Source organism: Strix uralensis, chromosome 9 (assembly GCF_047716275.1).
Source record: "Strix uralensis isolate ZFMK-TIS-50842 chromosome 9, bStrUra1, whole genome shotgun sequence".
Taxonomy (NCBI): Eukaryota; Metazoa; Chordata; class Aves; order Strigiformes; family Strigidae; genus Strix; species Strix uralensis.
Window position 1 is genome coordinate 2,250,811 of NC_133980.1, and position 20,690 is coordinate 2,271,500.

The following is a 20,690-nucleotide window of genomic DNA, read 5'->3' on the forward strand; positions in this document are numbered from 1 at the left end:
CCAGCCTGCTCCCCTCTTCTACCGTGCTGCACCAGCCACGAGACCCAATTCTGTCTACACAGGTGAGGAGACTCCAGCTCTGTAACAACAGGCACCACCTGAGCAGCCCAGCCAAAATATTGCACATGGGTCAGGGCAACCCCAAGCACAGATACAGGCTGGGCAGAGTGAGCGGCCCTGCCGAGAAGGACTTGGGGGTGTTAGTGGATGGAAAATTGACTGTGAGGCAGCAACATGCACTCACAGCCCAGAAAGCCACCCACGTGCTGGGCTGCATCCAGAGCAGTGTGGGCAGCAGGGCGAGGGGGGAGATCTCCCCCTCTACTCCGCTCTGTGAGACCCCCCTGCAGTGCTGGGTCCAGCTCTGGGGGCACCAACATCAGAAGGACACGGACATGCTCAAGCGGGGCCAGAGGAGGCCACGAAGATGCTCGGGGGCGGGGGGGGGGGGGGCTGGAGCACCCCCGCTGTGAGGACAGGCTGAGAGAGTTGGGGGGGTTCAGCTGGAGAAGAGAAGGCTCCGGGGAGACCTTAGAGCAGCCTCCCAGGACTGAAAGGGGCTACAGGAAAGGGGGGAGGGACTCTTGATCAGGGGGTGTGGGGATGAGGGGTAATGGGTTTAAACCGACAGAGAGCAGATTTAATTGAGATCTAAGGAAGAAATTCTCCCCTGTGAGGGTGGCGAGGCCCCGGCACAGCTTGCCCAGAGAAGCTGTGGCTGCCCCCTCCCTGGAAGGGTTCAAGGCTGGGTTGGATGTGGCTTTGGGCAACCTGGGCTAGTAGAAGGTGGCCCTGCCCAGGGCAGGGGGGTGGGACTGGATGGGCTTTAAGATCCCTTCCAGCCCAAACCATTCTATGATTGTGAGGCATGTAACAAAACCTATTCCTTCCACAAGTCTGTATGCTACTAAAAATTTCACAAATCTGCATGCTTTTGCCCATTGACAACAGATGAGTCTCATGGACATAAACAGGGAATTTCACAGCGCCAGACAAATGCTGCTCAACTGCCAAAACCAACACTGAATCACTGCTTGAGCAGCAATTAAACTAGAACAATGCAGATACCCAGAGCCTTCCTTTAATCGCTCTCCCAACTCTGTGTTAATTAGCTAGGCTGCAGTAACTACAGAAATGATGAGCTTATATGAGAATAAAAAGTAAAATTATATTAAAAATTCAGTAAATTATACAACACTCTTTCCTATTGAAATATTTTAAAATATTCATGTCCGAAAGTACATACCCTACAAAGATCTCAGGATTGTACATTAGACATCTCCGTACCGCGGATCACTAACTGCCATTACTGATCAAATTAAAAGGTGGCGTTTAAGAGCTGCCAAGGCTCGGCAAGTCCAGCGGGCACTAACACTGCAGCGGAAAGGTCACCGCGGTGTTTATGGGGCGGCCAGAGGGGAGGCCGGGCTTGTGAAGGCCACATCGGCCTCAGCCCTGAGGTAAACGAATGGGTGGGGGCCTCTGCGCACAGAACCCTCTCTATTTCTCCCAGCGGCCGCTCTGTGGACGCCATACAGGCCTGAAAGCAATGGTTTTGTGTAAAAGAGGGGCAGCGCCCCTGACAGAACTGCCCCAGGTCTTAAAAATACCACAGTTTTTGCATCTTGGCAGCGCAAGCGCCTGTACAGGGCTGTGTTAGCAGCCCCCCGGCCTTCCCCGCGAAAGACACAACACCACCACGCCTGCGGGGGTTTCCTCGCGGCCCGGAGCACCGCTCCCTCCCTCAGCCTCCGTCCCTTCACCGCCCCCCGCCATCCCCGGGCCTACCCCGGCCCCGGGGCTCCGGTTCCCCGGCGCGGCCCGGCCTGAGGGGAGCGGCCGCACCGCCCGCCCGCCGGCAGGGGGCGCCCCGGCCCCGCCGCTGTGCCGGCTGATGGCGGCGGCGGGAAGAAGGGAAGGGGAGGAGCGGGCGGGCGGCCCGGCCTTCTGTCCCTCCTCACGTCTGCCCCTGGGTGTGGGGCTGAGGGCACGGTGGGTAGCCCCCCCCGCCTCCCCTCCGCTCCTTGTCCGCAGGGTCTTCCGTGAGGCGAAACCGCCCTCCGGTGGTGGCGGCGGTGGCGGCAGCAGCGGTGGCGGCGCGGGGAGAGGTGTGCGGCGCCGGGCGGGCCCGCCGCGCCCCGCCGGAGCCCGGAGCAGCAGCAGCCCTCGCCAGGTCGGTGCCTGCCGCGCTCGGGTCCGTCGCCTCCTCCCGGGGCCGAGCCCGCTTTGCGTGGAGCCAGCGAGCCCCTGCCCTTCCTTAAAGCCATTTTTAATTGTTATTCCTTTCATGTCGCCTTCCCCGTTTCTCCTCAGATGACGGTCCCCGTCGGGGGGGCGGGGGGCCGGGCCCGCCGGGGCACCCGGGGGCTGCAGAAGGCCCCAGGTTGTTGCACCCACCTTGTCCCAAGGGCTGGGGCTCCCCGGGGCCTTTAGGGCTGGGATGCCTGCGAGCTCTCCTGAGGAAAAGCGCTTCCTTAGGGTTTTTTTGTTTTCTTTTGTTTTTTATAAGCTAAGTTGGAAGTGTTCTGTGAGAACTGGACTTTTTTTCTAGGTAAAACATGGTCATGCTTTATCATCAGCTCTGAAGAGGCAGCATTCACAATCGGGAGTGTGTAAAAATGTGATTAGAAAATAGCTGGAGACAAAATGCAGTGACTAGGTTAAAATTGAGAAGCGTTTGAAGAATCCCTGAATTACTCCTTAGTTTAGCTCCACTTTTTTTTCTTTCCCCGCAAGAGTAATTAAATTTTGAATACTGTACAACTGAACATCCTTTTAGATTTCAAGCTGTTATTAGCTGCTGTTTAGAGAACTTGCAAATCTGCCAAACACACGTATCTGACATCTTTACACATTTCTAGCGATGTCTCGTTTGACATCCAGGAACACGCAGCAGCCACAACGCGTGGATGTTCATGGCAGCTTGGCAGCTGGAGAAGCAGAGAATCTGCGGGAAGTCTCCCAAGTTCCAGGGAAAGCTTGCTTTTCCTCCTCTGCACTGTGAAGCTATTCTTAGTGAAGTGGCTTTCACTTTTAAATCATTGACTATTTCTGCGTGTACGTTTTTCCTCCAGAATAAAGTATTAAAATAAGAAAAAGAGTGTCCAAACAGGAGTCTCAAGCTGCTGATTTGTTATTAGTAAATATCTTGCACTGTAATGGTTTTATTTCTAGCTAGACAAACACCAGACCTTTTGAGAAAGGTATGATGTCAAGGTTCCAAGTTAACTGTTCTGTGAAAATAATACCTTTACTGTAACTTTTCCAAATGGGAGTAACAAGTATTTGGGCAGTAATCTGAGAAAGAATATGAGGTTACAGGCAAGGAATTGTAATAGGAACATAAATCACCTTTTAATATTATTTTCTTTTCTCATCATTGGCAACTTACATACTACAGGAAGAAAAGAAAAGTCTCCTTATCCTCTTTTCAGGTGGAAAACGTTTAATGCAGCAAGAGTAAGTGAAAGGAGTTTTTTTAAATGCTGAGGAAAAATTCACATCTCTATGCAAGACTATATAGTGGGGGAGGGAACCACCTGTATTGGTCTTGCTCAAACACCGTTACTATTTTGAGCTGAAAGTGTAGTTATGAAATACTTGAGTGTCAAGGTGTGAAAATAGGTGTGTCACGGGTCCAGGTGTGAAAATAGATCAAATGCTGACGCCGTTGCCTTTTGCCTTCTCAGCAACAGCAGGAGGAGTTCAGGTTTTGTGTCAATACGTCTGGTTGACGGCGTCTGGTTGTTCTAACTGCTGGTGGAGTCGCTGGTTTTGGTGATTGGGCTCTTACCAGGACAGAGCATTTTGCTGGGGATTTAAGAAAGACAGCAATTATCGTAAGATTAAAAATACACTCCCAAGGACTGGCAACATGAACGTTTTTCTGCTGCGTAAATGTTAAGTCGTAACAAACCAAGAATATCCACGTGCTTTAAATGTGTTAAGTGTGTTGTGTGGCAGGAGGCCAAAGCTCAAGTCTTCAGTCATCTGGGAAGTGTAAGTGGCCTGTCTAATTCCTACCACTCTTTAAACTGTTTGGTTTTCCGTAATGGCTGCAGGGTTTTGGAGCAGGATATAGCGTAAGATCAGGTGGTTGAGTCTGAATTGCCTTGTTTAGACTTGCTGCCACATAGTCCTTGATCTTGTAAGAGAACTTTTGCATGCATGAGTCCAACTGCAGTTATGGTATTTAGACATTAAATACCATGTTAAACCTAATTTTTCAGACATGGTTTTAAAATACCATGTTTCATCTTCCTTCTTTTTTGTTACATCTGACATATTTTGCTTATCTTGAAATGTGCATTTTGGGGTGAAGCTTAATAAAATGTATAAGGTTTTTGTTACACTGTTTACAAATGGTTGAAAGTTCACATCTAAAACCTGCCTATGGAGTAGTATGTGTGCTTTGATGTTTCTCCCCTTTTAGTGGCTGGTAAAATCCTGCTCAGCTGCAGAGTACCAGAGTGGGAATGTTTACTTGAAACATTACTTACAACTTTTTTTTTTTTTTTTTAACTTTAAAAATTATTGTCAAAGATGCCCACAAAGTGTAATAACTTCACCAGTATAAGCTGAATAAACTGAAAATGTCTAATAGGCCAAGGTGAGCTCTCAGTGTATGAATACATGTTCTTTTTTTATCGTTTAATTGGTTTAGGCCCAGTGATGACAGTTCTCTTGAGAGGCAGCCAGTTTCTGCAGAAAACTTGTTCCAGCGTTTAACGCCGCAGATACCTGAAGCCTCTTGAAAAGAAAAAGCAGCTTTCTCAATGACTAGCAAAGTGAGTCCTAACTTTACAGTAACTGTTGCTCTATGAAAACAAACTTTGTGAAGCTTTACTAAGATTTTGAACTAGTTTGATGCATAATGAGGGTGGCTCCAACCTGTTAATTGCAGAACGGGTACGTCAGCCCTTCCAAGCCCTGTCCCCGTGTGTGTGTGAAGAACATCCAAACTGCCAGCCACGAACATCAGGCCTCTGGGGATGGGTGTCTGAGCTACAACATAACTTCATTCACTTCTAGAGGGATGCTCTATACCTCAGTATTACTTCTTCCTGTTTCCTGAAATCGCTGTGCATCTGAGATGTTCCAAATGGTCTTAAAAATTTTCACCATCTTTCTTGTTCTCGGTTTTACATCTGGCTTTAAATACTAAACAGGTGAACCTACTAGTACAGTACTTATTTTCTTGTTTGGTTGGGTTTTTTTTAAACAGTGCATTTGCTCTGGCTTTTTTCCTTAATAACTAGCTGATTTTAAACTCCTCTGTATGAGGAATTATTAAACTTCAGAGGACTTAAATTATCATCAGAATGAGTAGGATATCAGCTGGGTTTTGTCAGCAGGAAGTTTCAAGGGATAGTAATAGATAATTCTGCATTTTTGTTAAAATTGTCTTCGAATTTTGTAGTGGTTAGCCTTCTAAGCAAATGTTAAAGTTTCAAAGGGGATGGATGTTTCAGGAGAAACAAACAATATCCAGAATTATTATAATTGACTCCAAGAAAATATTTTTAAAGGTCAAACCCAACCCTCCCTTGCTTCAAAATTTAAGCCCTGTTGTACTATTGTGTTTCATTCTGGGGATTTTGGGGGCAGGACTACCCTGCATTTGCCTTCTGCAAGTTTCTTATGCTTTTTGTCTTTCCTCTGGAATATTAAATAACCCAAACTGTTTGACCCTATGTCGAATCACTAGTTAGTCTGATGGGCTAGCTAGGTTCACGTAGACCTTGGAGCTCATCTGGAATCTGAGTCAGAAGTGGCTTCTTTTTCATAACATTATCCTGAAGTTAGTTGCATAGAAAGCAACGTTATATTTCTATTTTGTGAGTTGAGCGTTCAGAATCTGGGCTAGTACCATTAAAGAAAGTACTGTTACTTTACTGGCATAACACTGAACATGAAAATCAGAGATTTGGTCTGAAGTGCAAATAAATTGCTTGGTTTACTTCACCTTGTAGCACGTTGCTGGCACCTCAGTGTAACTGGCAGTCTCAGTCTAGCACAACCTCAGACTAAAATGCTATAGTGCTATAAATCTGGAGTGTTGCATATTTGTCAGGAGCTAATGAATGCGATGGACCACAAAGTGTTTTTCTTTCTTGGAAGTTTTAATTTCTCTTCTGTAAGCAATAAGTGTAAGCAAGCATTGTATGGTTAATGTCTTATTCACACTGGCTGTATTTATTTCTTTGCATTGGCAGGTTCGTTTATGAGATTGGAAATAACTGTGATATCAAGCATCCGTCTGGATGCAGAGGTCTTTTCACAGCGGATACGCAGCATTGGTAAACGGATTTGCGGATTTGCATGGGGTAAAAATGGAGGCAGAAATAAACTTCTGAATTGAATCTCGGCCCAAGGAATGATGGCTTCTCAGCCGTATACACATGCTTTCAATATCTCCCCAATAGAAAATAGGAGATTGTGCATAAATGGAACACCATGGATTTGGCATCTCCTGGAAGAATGTGTCGAGAACGCGTGGGAGTATTGGAGCGTTGTCATAGGACTGATTTCCATTGTCTGTTTTCTGTTTGCTGCACTACCGTAAGTTTAAACTCTTAAGAGTTTGAATCCTCAGATCCAAACATGAGTAATCTTGCCTGAAGCTTTTTTCAAAAGCTGCCTTTTTTTTTTTTTTATTTTATCTTGGATATGTTTCTCCATCTGCATAATACAGATACAATATGCCAGAGAAGCATGTTGTTCATGTTTGCAAAAATATTTCGTGGTTGACAAATGAGCTTGATGTACTGTTCTGTTGTACTGAATTGACGCTAATCTCTGCCACTTAGAGCAAATGAGAATAAATCACCTCTTCTCTCTTATCTTCTCCACCCCGAGATGTGTGTGCACACGCAGGCACACTTGCAGCAGAAGCTGGCTCAGTGTTTATTTAAACCACAGGCTGTATCACCGGTACGGTCGTGCTGGCTCCTGCCAATTAAATTTGGACCAGGAAAAGGTCAGAAGTGGCACATGAGTTAGAGCTTTGGTAGCGTGAAATCAGCTGCTGTTTGGTTGCTGGCACAGGGTTCAGGTTTCAAATATGTCGGTAGGAGATGACAAAGGAAAAGTAGAAATGCTCCCAGCAGGTGAAAATGCCTGAAACAAAATGGGATTGACTCCAAAGTCTGTCCCCGTAAGGGGGATATAATTTACCGAACTGGTAAAAGGGCTATGGAAATCAAGCAAAATAAAACCACTTTTAGTAAGCTGTTGAGCTTCAGAAATATTAGTTGAAAGGGGGCTTTACATTAAAACTGTCATGTTAGTGAGCATGGAATTCATCAAGATTTGTCTAATGGACTCGTGTTTGGGATTGCTTCATAGTCCCCATTGTGAGTCAGAATAATAGTTCTCCAATTTAGAGGCTAAGTGTAGTTGTCAACTCTTTTAGCAGCTTTGTTCATTCTTAGCCCTTCTATGTTAAATAAGTGTTTTTCTTATTTCAGTATTTTAAAGGCCGGTATTTACAGCAGATAACTATAAAATGCTTACAGCCTAGTTCTGGTGACCAGAAAATGGTATTTCAGTGCAGGCCACAAAAAAGGAGCACGTGCAAGCAGTAATGAGGTTGTGATTTGAGTCTTTTGTTATGTTAGAGGAAGACATGGTGAGCTATAGTGATACTGAGTTCTTCTTCAAAAGGTAAGTGGAGTATTGCTGTGATAGGTCTCTTGTGGCTAGAGTTTTAATCTTTCTTTATTCAGATTTTGAAAAATGTGCTTTTGAGCTTATTAAACGTTTTTTGCTTACGCTATTTTACAATTACTTCTGGAATTTGTGCCAGTCAAATTTACGTTGCCTATCGGAATGGAAGAGTGGATCAAGCGCTGTCTTTGGGCTTTCTGCTGTGTTGGATAGCTGGAGATCTTACAAATTTCGTAGGCTGTTATTTAACAAATCAACTGCCAATTCAGGTAATCTGTTAATATTCCTACTTTTTGATTTATCCTTTTCAATCTGGCCCTTTAAACTCTGGGATACCTTAATATTGCACTGTGAAGTACCTACTGGGAAAGAAAATAGTTTTGTATTCTGTTAACTGATCTACCATCTGTCAAATAAGTCATAATTTTCCAAATATTTACATTGATACTGTTATGTGTTATAGGAACCATTTCACGCTTGTAATTAACATTCAAAGAGACTTACTGGGTGTTGCTCAGTGATGAATGAAGTGGGGAATTTTCATTTAACTTCAGCTTCAAAGTAAGCTTGCAGAGCAAATGGGGCTGTGGAAGGAAGTTGTGTTGTTTAGCTTGTAATAGATCAAGCTCTTTTGGGGCAGCTACTCTATAAACTGCCTCTTGTGTTTTGGACTTTTTTTTTTTTTTTTGTAAGAAAACTGTTTATTAACAGAGAAATACTTGTTCAAAGCTGTTAATGTCTGACTAATTTGAAAATTTATTTTCTTCATTAAAGGGGGGGTTTCTCTGAAAGGAACAGTCGTTTTCAGCAGTACATTAATTGTGCCTGAAACTTTCTTATCTGGGGTTTTAATGTTTGACTCTTAATTAAAAGAGACAGAGGTATGTGTCAGCCACCTGCAGACATTTTCACAAGCTGGAGAGGGACCCAAGGCTGGACAGACTTTTACAACAGGCTTTTACAACTTAAAGTGTGGTGCTAACCATTCCATCTCCCCCTCATGAAAAGGGGAAGAGAGAATGTTGGGTTCGTCTTCCTGAGATAAGAAGCACTGGGTAAGATCAGCAGTTTCTGAGGTGCTGGGAAACTAGGTGGAGCAGACTTAAGCTTCTGGGCAGGAAGGATTTCTGTCTGCCCAGGTAGGAATTTGTGCTACGCGTCCTGGGAAACGGCCAACTACTGCGATTGTGTCAGCAAGTCCCTGTTGCATAAGGTTTAACTGCGTTCATCTGCAGTGCTCCAGCTTGTTTTGTACTGGAAAGGCTTTTTTTTTTTTTCCTGGCAGTGTTTTGGTATTTGTCATTCACATTATGATTATGAAGCAAAATTTCCATGCAGTTATAAGGTATTTTGAACTATTTGTATACTGAACAAGTAAATGTGTCTTCTCTTTCAGATTGTCACTGCCATTTTTTATGTTAACATGGATATAGTTATGATTTCACAATTTGTCTACTATAAGCTCAAGAATCAGAAGATGGCAAAATGTAAGGCTTTTCATCAATTAAAATGTTCTCCATAACGTAGCACGCTCTGGTATTTTCTACAGCATTTAAATAATTTTTTTTTCAGAGGGATCAAAAAATAGAGTGCACGAATTCTGGTCAGAATTGCTAGACCTATTGCTTCCAGTTTTCTCAGGTTCTTGTGAAAATCCTACCCTTTCTCTTCTCTTCCTTTCTGCCTTTCTCTTTTCTTACCCATGTAGTATCTGTCAATATTTTCCATGTAGTACTTTCAGTTTATGTAGACATAAAAAATGCAGTAGTTTTGTGGAATCTGGTTCTGTATTTTAACTTACTCCATGGTTTTACTATCTCCTTACAGCTATCTAAATATATGTATAAGTTGAAAGCAGGCATTATTCCTTTGTGCGGTTCAGTTAGTTTTCTGTATGTTGATGGAAACCGGACTTTGTTTGCTTATAGCATAAAATATCTTGACATCTTCACGTGTTCTGTTTCATATAGTTAAACATATAGTTAAAAAACATATTCAAGGGGAATGAAATTACTTGAGTTGTGCTTCATAAAATCCTGGCAGTAGTTGGAGTATTCAGCCTACCAATAGACTACTGTTTTGACTGAAATGGAAGACAGAAAGCTCTGTTCACATTGTATCAAATCAAAAACATTAACTCATCAATCTGAAAAAAAACTAAAGTATCAAAGAAAATCCATGGTACAGCAGAGGTAACAAAAAGCTGAAGTAAAACAGATGCCTGCCCAGCAGACTAAATAGGGATAAAGCAGATTCATTCAATATGGAACTGATAATAAACCTGGAGATAGGTCAGCGCTGAAGATATTTCCTTCCTGCTGCCTACTCTTGAAAACAAACACAGGCTTTTGTACGTTTTAACTGCCAGTGCCTGTTTCAGCTCAATGGTTTGCATAGCTGGAGAGGGAAGAATGGTACTGTGATTAAAGCTGCAAGAGAGGGCTTTTCAATACCCACTTCTGGAGCAGTTCCCCTCCAGAACTGGGTCAGTTTTGCGTCGCAGAGTGCAGCCTGTAGAACAGCACTGCTAAGTCTGTGTTGTTTAGACCCCAGGTCTTTAGGGCAGGCTTTCTGACGCCGTACAGCAGGTTGTTCCGCTGCTAACAGTGACTGCAGGACTTCACCAGCATCTCACGTAGCTCCAGGGTTCTGCAGGGTTGTCTGCTATTTTCAGGTTGTCTTGTAGGTGTCTGTGGAGACTTGCTGTATGGAGTCTGTGTCTTTGAATACCTGAGTCTCAGTAAGGCTCGATATCTCACTGACCATGGCCATAGAGACTGGTCCAGCACAGCGCTTAGATTGCACATTGATCCAAAAGATATTTTCATTAATTTCCATTTCAAATATCCTTGCTTTTGCAGTTTTTAATCAAGATATCTTGAGAGAAACTCTTACATTCCATTCTACTTAGCAGCTTTCTGTTTATCAGCTGTTATTTAATTGTAAATTGTTAGGAGTTAATATAAGAGATAAGCTGAGTATGAAAATTTTCTCTCAGTAGCAATGCCCATTTCAGGAATTCGCCTCCTGCTCCTGCACTGCTACCCTCAGTTGTTGCACAAAGACACAGCACAACTATGATGGTGGGCACAGAGCCCAGAAGAAAGAGGTGGACTTACATTGCTGCCAAGAAAAAGATACCTGAAATCGTACCTTTAAGTTTACATATTCATATCACAAACAAAAAGTAACCTCAAATCGACAGCAGATGTTATTTTTCAGCTAATTTGTTTGTGTGTCATTCTAGGCAGCAAGAGCCTGAAGAGTTTCTGTATAACCTGGATCGTGGTGTGCATAGCACTGTGTGTTATTTTACTCTGTCAGCTGTTACTAAGAAACCAAGACCAGAGTACAGTAATGGAAAGAAGTAATGTAAGTTCTTACCTGCTTCCATTCCAAAAAAAATCCCATCCAAAAGTGCCTTGAAAAGATTGTGTACTCTGAGCTTTAAAGAAAATTGCATGACGTTTTTAACAATGATTTTAGAAATCATAAATGTGGCACTATGTGGATGTTTTAACTATGGACCATACATCCCAAAATAAAAGTTATAAAATTGCTTCTTTTAGCAGCTTCCTGTGTTTCGGGCTTATTCTGTCCCTTGGGTCGCTAGGATGTGCCGCTCTGAAATAACACGTATTCGTGTTGTGTTTCTGCTTGTGTAAAATACTGTAGACATCCACGTAGAGACTACACAGTCACAAGTGAGATCAATAGAAGTGGAAAATTACAATTGTACCTGCTGCCGCTGTCATTTCAGCAGGAAAGTTCACAGGCTATTCTAACAATTTGGCCTTCATACTAATGCCAGTAAAATAATTGTAATCCAGCAACATTGCCCAGCAGGGAAGCAGCTTATTTTCAAAACACAGCTAGAATGAGAAAACTAACAACTCTTAAACTGTGAAAAATGAGTATTCTGCTTTCTCCAGTCAGGATGATTCATTTTTTTTTTTTTTAGTGGCCCTAGCTACAGTTCTTAGTTTTGGTTTGAATTATTGTGCCCAGGCTTTTTTAGCAGGAGGACTGGATTGATATTAGTGTCGTATCCTAAAGCCCGGCACTAGTTTTGATCTCAGTCATGGCTATGATGCAGCAGTGTGCATTGTTGTGAGATAAAGATTAAACCCTTTCTAGCCCTCTTTGGTCATTTGAAGAGCAGCACTGAACTGCTTTGAAAAGAGTTCTGTCCAGAAAATCAGCCAGTGGACTCTCAGCTTAATCCTCTGAAATGCCTGAAAACATTCTTGCCAAAATACATGTACCTTTCTTTTTCAGAATTCTCTTGATATGATTGAAATGTCAGGCTTCATTTGCGGCTATATATCCTGTGTGTTTTACTTGGGAAGTAGATTTCCTCAGCTGTATAAAAATGTAAGTAGCTTTTTGCTAAGTATACTTGTATGCTTTACAAAATAATCTCTGTTGCATTAGATGTTGGATTCTCCCTAACAGTGAGTCCTCTTGAACTTGAAAGCCTATTTTGCTTTTGTGACTGTCTAAAATGATAAAGAAAAAAATACAGGTTTTTTTTCCCATTCAGAGAAGGATGGTGAGAATTTTAGGAAAATGATGTTCTTTGATTGATGGATAAGGATTGTTTGGCGGGGGAAGAGGAAGTGAAATATTTACAGTTGGATTTATCAGAACAGAAACACGCTTTGTGTGATTGTTGTCATGGGCGAGTGATATCTCCCGTTTTCTTTCTCCAAACTATTCTACCATAAGTGACCAACCATGGGATCAAAAGTTAGAATTAACAGAAAATTAGTTCAGAATTTTAGCCCCTTTTCACAAAGATGCCATTACTTTTTTTCCCACAGCCTCTTCACTATCAGTATATTAAAAAAAACAAACCAAAAACCAAAAAAACCCCAAACACAAGAGAAGACCAGAAGGTTTTACATTGTCAATTATATCCAGGCATTGTAATTGATTATGGAAATGATTAGTTCATTTCCAAGCCTATTCATATTCCTCCTCTCCCTTTTTTCTTCACAGCTGGAATACCACAATATTTTCAAAAAGGTCTACTAAACAGACTGATAGAGCAACAGGTTTCTTAAGAACTAAGTATCGTTTGGAAGCAGGTTATCCTTGCTGCTTTGCACTTATATAAAAATTACATTAATTGGAGCTGCTTCTAAGGACTGTAATAATTTCTGTAGTTTTCAGTGATACGTGGTGAAAGTACTAAGCTCAGAGGATTCAGAGCCCAGGAAGAGATGGACAAAAATGACTGAAAGTCTGGATGCGTTATAGTACAACATGCCAAAACTATCTATAACTGGCTACTGTGATACATGTTTTAACATTTCTTTCTATTTGTAAAAACTTCTTTGCATTTAGTTCCGAAGAAAATCAACAGAAGGCACCTCTTACCTGCTGTTTGCGTTAGCCATGATGGGAAACTGTACATATGGACTGAGCCTTGTTTTAAAGATGCCAACTACCGAATCCTTTCGGGCCCTCTACTTTATACACCATCTTCCATGGCTCATTGGGAGCTTTGGGGTTTTGTTTCTAGACATTTTTGTATCCTTTTCCTGTTATAACTGGAGTTTCTCAGGATAGACTTAATAAGTAGGTCAGAAATTAAGTGGATTTTTTTTTTAAATGAAAACTTTTTCTATGATTCTAACCTGATCATAAAATCTTCTTTCTGAACAATCATTTGTATGTTTTTTATAATAATATTTCTTTATAAGAATAAGAAGTTTCTAGAAAATACCTACATTAAAGCTGCATTGCACAGGTTAATTTATATCTTGTACAGATTAACACAATATGCTTCAGCATGGTCCTGAAGTCACTCTTCATTTTATCCTGTTGTAGAGTTTGAGTTCATGGAGTTAAGCACCAAGATGTTTTCAGACACAAACCTGAAATTCTTATTTCAGGAGAAATCAGAGTATCTCCTCTTTATGCTCTTTTAAATGAAAGTACAAGCTATAGTAACAAGACAGGTGACTATAAACCTGTAGTGAACAGTAAGACCAAGTACCACCACATCACTGTCCACTAGGCTTTTAAAGCAAAAGTACAATATTAGTATAAATAGTACAAATATGTAGTATAACATGTACAAAAGTAGAACATATAGTATACTAAAAGTTGGGCAGGGAGGGTTGCTGTCTGATAAATGTAAAAAAAAAAAAACAAAAAGCCCCAAACCTGCCTGTTCTTAAATGCAAATATAGAATTACAGCTTTGAGAATTTGGTTAAATTGTGTTATTGCAAGATTGCATGAACGTCAGAGACAAACAATGAGGTTTTGGCAAACTTAGTTTCAGAAAATAGCACTTAACAAAGAAATGCTGCAGCTACCCTTAACTGCATAATTTGGGGCAAAAATCAGATGCATTGAGACACTGAGTGCTTCTGAAAACCAGCAGCTCTGCTCACTGAGTCATGCGAAGGGCTAACCAGCTACGCAGTTGTCTAGATTAGTATGTCAATGTCTTGAAAGTCCTGAGCAAACTTAAAACACTATAATTTATTATTCTTGTATTCAGGGGATGTATGTAAGAAGCCCACAGTATATTGGTTATTGTTAGTTGTGCTCGTTCTAGACTGAGCATTAGCGTTTTGTGATCAAGACATTAAAGGCAAAACATTTATACTAATATTGTACTTTTGCTTTAAAAGCCTAGTGGACAGTGATGTGGTGGTACTTGGTCTTACTGTTCACTACAGGTTTATAGTCACCTGTCTTGTTACTATAGCTTGTATTTTCATTTAAAAGAGTATAAAGAGGAGGTTTTCTGATTTCTCCTGAAGTAAGAATTTCAGGTTTGTGTCTGAAAACATCTTGGTACTTAGCCCCACGAACTCAAACTCTACAACAGGATAAAATGAAGAGTGACTTCAGGACCATGCTGAAGCATATTGTGTTAATCCATTCCATATTAAAAGGAAGTTCTTTACCAGATTTACCTGGAACAGTTCCAGAAGTTATGATTCCCAGGCATCAGTCTTGTCTTTCTGATTAAAGTAACTCCAATCAGACTAGCGATGGGACAGCCGACCCTGGCCTGTGGATGGACTGTTAAATTATGCTGTCGTTCAGCAGAGCCATCTGTGAGGTTTTTTTTGCATCTCCAGCCATGGTGATTTAAATGGGCAGTTTAGTGAAACATTCTGCAGCGTGGGAACACAATACTCCACTGCAGTGGTGAGACTAAACTGTGGTTCGTGGCCCCTTTGGAGATAAATTGTAGTTTTCTCTTTTACGAGACAATGCAGACTGCAGGGATTCAGGGTTGGTAGCCCGTGTGGCTCGTTGGAGCGCTCAGGCCTTTTGTTCCCTGAGCAAAGTAGGGACTCTTTCTTCCACCCCCAGCTGGAAACACAAACCAGCCAGTATTTATTTACCCAAAAACCCCTAGAACTTGATCTTGATGACCCTTACAGTACGTTGTGTGCATATTTGCAGATGCCTTTCTATGAGGTACTCTGAAAAGAAACTTGTATAGGCCCCAAACCTCCCCCTCTCCAAGCCCTGCCCCAGGATTGCAGTGCCAATGTGCACATGACATTCATTTCTGGGTTCTGTCTTGATTGGAGTCTGAATCCAATCTTGCTAATAGTCCTCCAGTTCAAATTATATTGAAAACAGATGCTTCCAAATCAGGGTGAGGAGCTTATAGGAATCTAGTCAAGTATATAGTGTTAGTTGAAAATGTATGAAGTATTTGTAATCAAGAGAAAACAAAAGCAGACCTCCTGCTTTGAGAAGCCCTGAAGGTAAGGAAGTCAATGCTTTTAAAAAGAGAGCTTCATTACTGTCTCTTGCCAAGCAAGAAAATAAAACAAAAACTAACAAACTGATATGTCATGTTAGACCAGAAAACGAAGAACAGGATCACCTGGGTTTTGGAAGACAGAGGAATTAAACTGAAAAGTCACAATTGCTAAGAGGGAGGTGTTTCATAATTGATCGTTTGTGTAACAGTCTCTGCTTTGAGGAGTAGTTGCAGGAATTGCCTCATTCTAGTAGACTTTATTCCTGATAGTGTCCAGAGTTTCATTAGGTGGAAAATAAACTCTCATTTCTCAAGGTCCAAGCCAGGATTAAGAGTTCACTTACTCTGTGTCTGCTGCAGTATTCTTTTGCTTCCATCTGACACGGCTGGCGTTGACTATTTTTAGAAACAAATGGACTCCTGATCATAGCTGCAACAGCAGCTCCAGCGTTACTTAGTGCAGGATTACACTGGAGTTGTTTCAGCTCAGTTTAACAGAATAACACCGTCATCCTGTTTCCTTGGTGTCCACAGTTAAAGTTATTTGGTTGCACAATAAGCTGGTTATTTTCGATAAATAATGGAAGCATCCAATTGTTTGTGAAGTAGGAATTGTCCTCTTTTCATTTTAAGAGGAGTTTCAGAGCATTACACATCTGAGTTATAAATTGGACACGATTTTCTTTTCCAGTAAATGTTTCCTTCCAACTACAGCTTTGCAGTGGAAGGTGGTTGGAGTTTCTCAAGCAACCACAAAGCACAGGGTTTAAATGGGCCTGACAGGGCGCCCGGGCAGTCAGAGACACTTAGTCTGGGTTTGCCTACTGTCGGGTTTCATGGTGGACCTTAGAGCTTTTTTTTTTAATGCATGATTACTTCATGTTTCACTCGTGCACAAGGATGCCGTACTACATACTTTAAAATCAGCTGATGAGCAGTTATGCCCTTAGACTGGTAGCAGCAGCCATCACTAAGTTTCTGAGACTGAATCTAGTACAAGTTTTTCCAGAAAACTTTGTCCTTTTCTGTGAGTCTGCTACCCTCTTTCACCCTGTTCCTTCCTCCCCTGCTCCCCCCAAAACCAAACAACTCTGCTTTGTGTTTAGTGCAGACAAAGCCTTTTACCAAGATTTTTGCCTTTTTTTTTTTATTATTTTTTATTTGACATCACCCTATTGTCAGAGAACTGTGTTCAGATCCTCCGCATGTACTTCTTTTCATTAAGCAGAGCCCGGTTGTTACTAGGTGGCCAAAGTATATTCAGCAAGAGCCAAGCTGTTGTACACAGACTCTTCTCTTGCACCTTTTGTGATTTGCAGGGCAACCACTTGGAATCCATTATATACTTTTACAAAACATCACGCTTTGTAATTTAATTACACTGTGCAGAGAATATAAGTCTGACTTGACAATTCAGCCCGGAGAGTTTCCCAGCCAAACATACCACTTCTCTGCGCTCCTGTAAATACCAGCTTTTGTCTCAAAACTGTTTCATTTTTTGTCATTGCGTTATTTAAATCAAGGAAACGAATTTGATACACTAGCTCAGTGGCTGTCCTGAACTTTACTCTGAGAAGTCAGTTTGGTTGTCTCCTCCACTTTGGGCTGTCTGCATGCTTAGGTCTTAAAAAGTTTCCCCCAGAAAGTCAGACTTGAGCAGCAAGTTAGTTTCTGTATTAAGTAGTCTTAGCGGTTTAGCATTTATTTTAAACATATGAGCAGCTGAGTACGTATGCTACAAAACTTATTCTGGAAATACTGTTTGATAAGCTCCCCATAACTTGTGTTTATTCCTCCTTAAAAGCTCTGTTGCTGTTGCCAGCTTGGTGGCTGAGAGTCCCAAGCCCACAGTGTGATTTCAGCAACTTTGATTCCCAGTTCAGTGTCTTTTTCCACCAGTGGAACTGTTAAGACTCGGGGAGGTGCTCAGCTGCAAGTATAGCAAGGCCTATAAAAAAGAAAAAGGCAGGAAATTTAAGTGGTAGGTATATATGCCATAAAACTAATTTGCTAAGCAATAAGAAGAAAGCATTCCCCACATAATTCTGTAGAAATACTAAAAACGGAGCACTGACCTGCTGTCTCTGAAGGAAATCCTGTCTAGTCTTTAGTTGGTTGGCCTCAGAGGTGGGACGCTGGAAGGCTTTGGGAAGGTGGGATAATTCTTGGGGCTCTGCCTAGGATGTAGAGAATTTCCTCTCCATTCATCCAGGCCTCCCAGAAAGCTGCTTTTTTTTTTTCCTCCCCTCCTTACTTTTATAAGAAATCACGTACATCAAACTTCTCACAACTATTGTCTGCCAGCCAAGTTATTTTAACTGATCTAAAGTGTTTCTGGTAGAATTCTATATGTCAGATTTCCTCCCAGAGAAATGATTTCATTTTTAAATGGGGTTTTACATCTAACAGTAGCGGTGATTTGTGAAACCTGGACTTCTAAGAGTGTACTTTGGACTTTGTACAAGGTACCTGGCTGTACTCATGGCCACTTGTTTCTACACCATGTACCTTTAAAACTGCTTTCACGCAGATCCTCGTGTTAGAGGCTCCCTACTTGATTTACACCTGCTTCCACCCATCTGATGTCCTTCTTAAAACTTTCTTCCTTGAAGTTAGATAGCAAGTAATGCTGGGTTTAGCATAGTCTGCTGCTGAAATCACTCCTTTTAGGAAAATTAAAAAAAAGTTCCCAAAGTGAGCAGAAAAACAATAGGAGACCCAAACCCTGCCGTACAGAGGGGATTTGCTCTTTGCTGGCTGGTGGTGGCTTGGCTTTGTGAAGACAGTTGCTGCTTTCCATCGCAAGTCATTTCCATCTCGATGTACTGTGCTTAGAAAATCTTTATGCTGTGAGGTGCTGTGTGTATTTCTTAGCCTGGAATAGAAAAGAATACTTAAGGGAAGGGCATAGCTGGATAGGTCTGTATGAGATCTTCATGTCTTAAAATGGTATCTCTATCAGAAAACAAAGTCTTTTGTAACAAGTTCGGTACTCAAGCCTAAAACTCCCCAACTATCTAGCAAAAATTCTGAAGAGTAAGAAATCTCTCCTACCAGTTATAGATGCACACCCCTGATTTATTTATTTATTTATTTATTTAAAGGCTGTCTATGCTCTAAGTCAATAATTTTGTTTGAGAGCTGGAACCATCAAGAAAAAGGATGAGTTTGTTAATTCTTTTTAGATTGGCAGTATTTCCAATGGTCTATTTGACAACAGAAATAAATAATTACGTCCAATTGCACAATTCTGTGTTGAAAACAGCATTAAATATGGAGTCATAGCGTTGTCTGCGTGCCAGTGCCTGTAAATATCGAACCGCCTAGAATTTTGCAGGAAATGAGAATTTTGGTTTCTGATCAGGCCCTGCTGATCTATTTCTAAAAGTTTTGAGTAACTTCCCCTCCTCCCCAGCATCCCCCCTCAGCCTGGCCCCGCAGTATTTAGTATTTAGAGGCTGGAGTAGTACAGGGCAATATGTTGGATTCCACACTGTTCCTTATGCTGCTGCTAACGAATTTCACACTTAGGACCCTTGCAAGCACGAGGATGAGGTAGTAAAGGAGATTTCGTGTGTATTTGAGCCATATAACTAAGGGGATCTGAAGTTTTGGGATAGAATTTTTCTGTATGTTCCCTTTTCTAGTGTTGTACGTAAAATATGATTAAACTTTTTGCTGTAAAGTAGTGCTGAAAATGAGCGTTAAGTTGGTTTTGGAAAAGGTCATATGCTAATGTAGAAAATTCCTCAGTTGGGATTAAATAAATGGATAATACTTACACTACAGTACATGAATTAGATACAGCAAGTTTTAAGCTTTCCTCTGCGGACTGTGGTATTCAGAGTCAGTGCCAGAACGAAATGGATGGCTGCTTTTATTCTGTACAGCTTATTTTGGTTTTAACTGAAAGCAAGTGCTGCAATGCTACCTCTGTATCACAGTTAATTACTTCCTTACCCCGAAAATACCAGGTGACTGTGCAGTTTGTCCTGTATGGGCAGCACAGGGGCCGGCGGGCTGGGCTGGTAGCGCTGGAAGTGGAGCCCTTGCTGGTGAACGAGGAGCCTGCCTAGTGTCGGGCTGGGTTCTGCTCCGGGTTTGGTTGGATTTTGCTCCTGGATGACTTTGACAAACAGTTAAGATTGCAGTTGCTTAGGGACCACATTTATTACTTACTTTTTATTATTTATTTTGTCATTAATTTGTCATTACTTACTTGCAAATGACATGCCAATAATAAAATATTTAATATTTACTGTATTGTTTCAGGATAGATACAATTTTCCCCCCTATTTTTTTCCCCTAATTTTAGCTGTTTCTCCCCAAAGTATGATACTGAGTCACAGCAGTAGGCGCTGTAGAATTATTTATTTGCCATCATGCTACAGTGCATACCGTGGGATAACTATTTATTTTTAGATGAACACGTATATCTAGTTAACCATAGAGTGACTGGTTTAAAAACAGAGGATGAGATCACCCTGTGCCTTGAGCCCAGCCTGGAGTCACAGGCTGGTCAGTCCAGTTGCATTGAATGGAAAAGATTTGGCCTTTTTTATTCATACTCAATTTTGTGTGCATCAGAGGGAAAAACATCCGATATTTAAGTAACTTCAGTGCAGAGGATCCATTATTGATGCAAAAGCAGAAGCCTGGTGTAAGTTGGTGGGAGCCTCACGTACAGCTCATCGCAGAGTATCGCTCTGCATTTTATTTTTAAGAGTTAAAGCATTTATACATCAATACCTGTGTGTTCCAAGGATTATAATTGCTGTATGTCATCATATACCCCATAGAATGGTTTTGTACAACATGCGTTTTCTTTGCAAGCTTCTGTTTTAGATAAGTACCACAGAGAAAAAAAAACAGAGCAGCTAAGGAGACTGTACCTTGCAATTGCGGATTTTTTGCAGTGCTGTGTTGTGTTTGAAGAAAACTTTAATAAAGTTACCTCAACGAATAAACTTTTTGTTAATACTTCATTGAGTACAGTGACTAACTCTTCAATAAATAAGTTTGTGAGCAAGAGGGCTGTTCTTGTAAAAAGGTCAATATGAGCATTTTATATATTTGTGGAGTTATCATGGGGCTCCTTCCTTTTGATTTCAGGTAGCTGTGAAAAGGATATGGTTTAAGTTTTGTTTGTAAATAAGAAAAACTAAGTAAAAACAAATAAATTGAAACTAATAATAATATTCTTTTAAAATAATAAACTAATGAGTTCAATTGATCTTATCTAAACTGCTGCAACAAGTGCACACTAAAAATGAAGC

The 20,690-nt window shown here is 41.4% G+C and overlaps 1 protein-coding gene across 2 annotated transcripts; it reads left to right on the forward strand.

Moving 5' to 3' along the window:
• Window positions 1–1,886: 1,886 nt before the first annotated feature.
• Window positions 1,887–20,399, forward strand: LOC141947371 (lysosomal amino acid transporter 1 homolog). 2 transcript variants are annotated; one of them, XM_074878408.1, is made up of 10 exons: window positions 1,887–2,173; window positions 4,664–4,787; window positions 6,216–6,299; window positions 6,426–6,561; window positions 7,808–7,937; window positions 9,065–9,155; window positions 10,916–11,040; window positions 11,947–12,042; window positions 13,018–13,203; window positions 19,389–20,399. In XM_074878408.1, the coding sequence occupies exons 3-10, from the start codon at window positions 6,224–6,226 to the stop codon at window positions 19,488–19,490; spliced, it is 942 nt and encodes a 313-aa protein (XP_074734509.1). In that variant the 5' UTR covers window positions 1,887–2,173; window positions 4,664–4,787; window positions 6,216–6,223; the 3' UTR covers window positions 19,491–20,399. The 2 variants fall into 2 exon arrangements, with proteins under 2 accessions (XP_074734509.1, XP_074734510.1); XM_074878409.1 differs by having other exon boundaries at window positions 1,889–2,173; window positions 6,216–6,561.
• The last annotated feature ends 291 nt before the right edge of the window (window positions 20,400–20,690 follow it).

Excerpts from the sequence above, each read along its gene's own strand:
- LOC141947371 (XM_074878408.1), top strand. The coding sequence starts at position 6,224 with ATGAGATTGGAAATAACTGTGATATCAAGCATCCGTCTGGATGCAGAG. Across the intron at positions 6,562-7,807 it reads TTTCTGTTTGCTGCACTACC|TCAAATTTACGTTGCCTATC; the intron begins GTAAGTTTAAAC and ends AATTTGTGCCAG. Across the intron at positions 11,041-11,946 it reads CAGTAATGGAAAGAAGTAAT|AATTCTCTTGATATGATTGA; the intron begins GTAAGTTCTTAC and ends TTTCTTTTTCAG.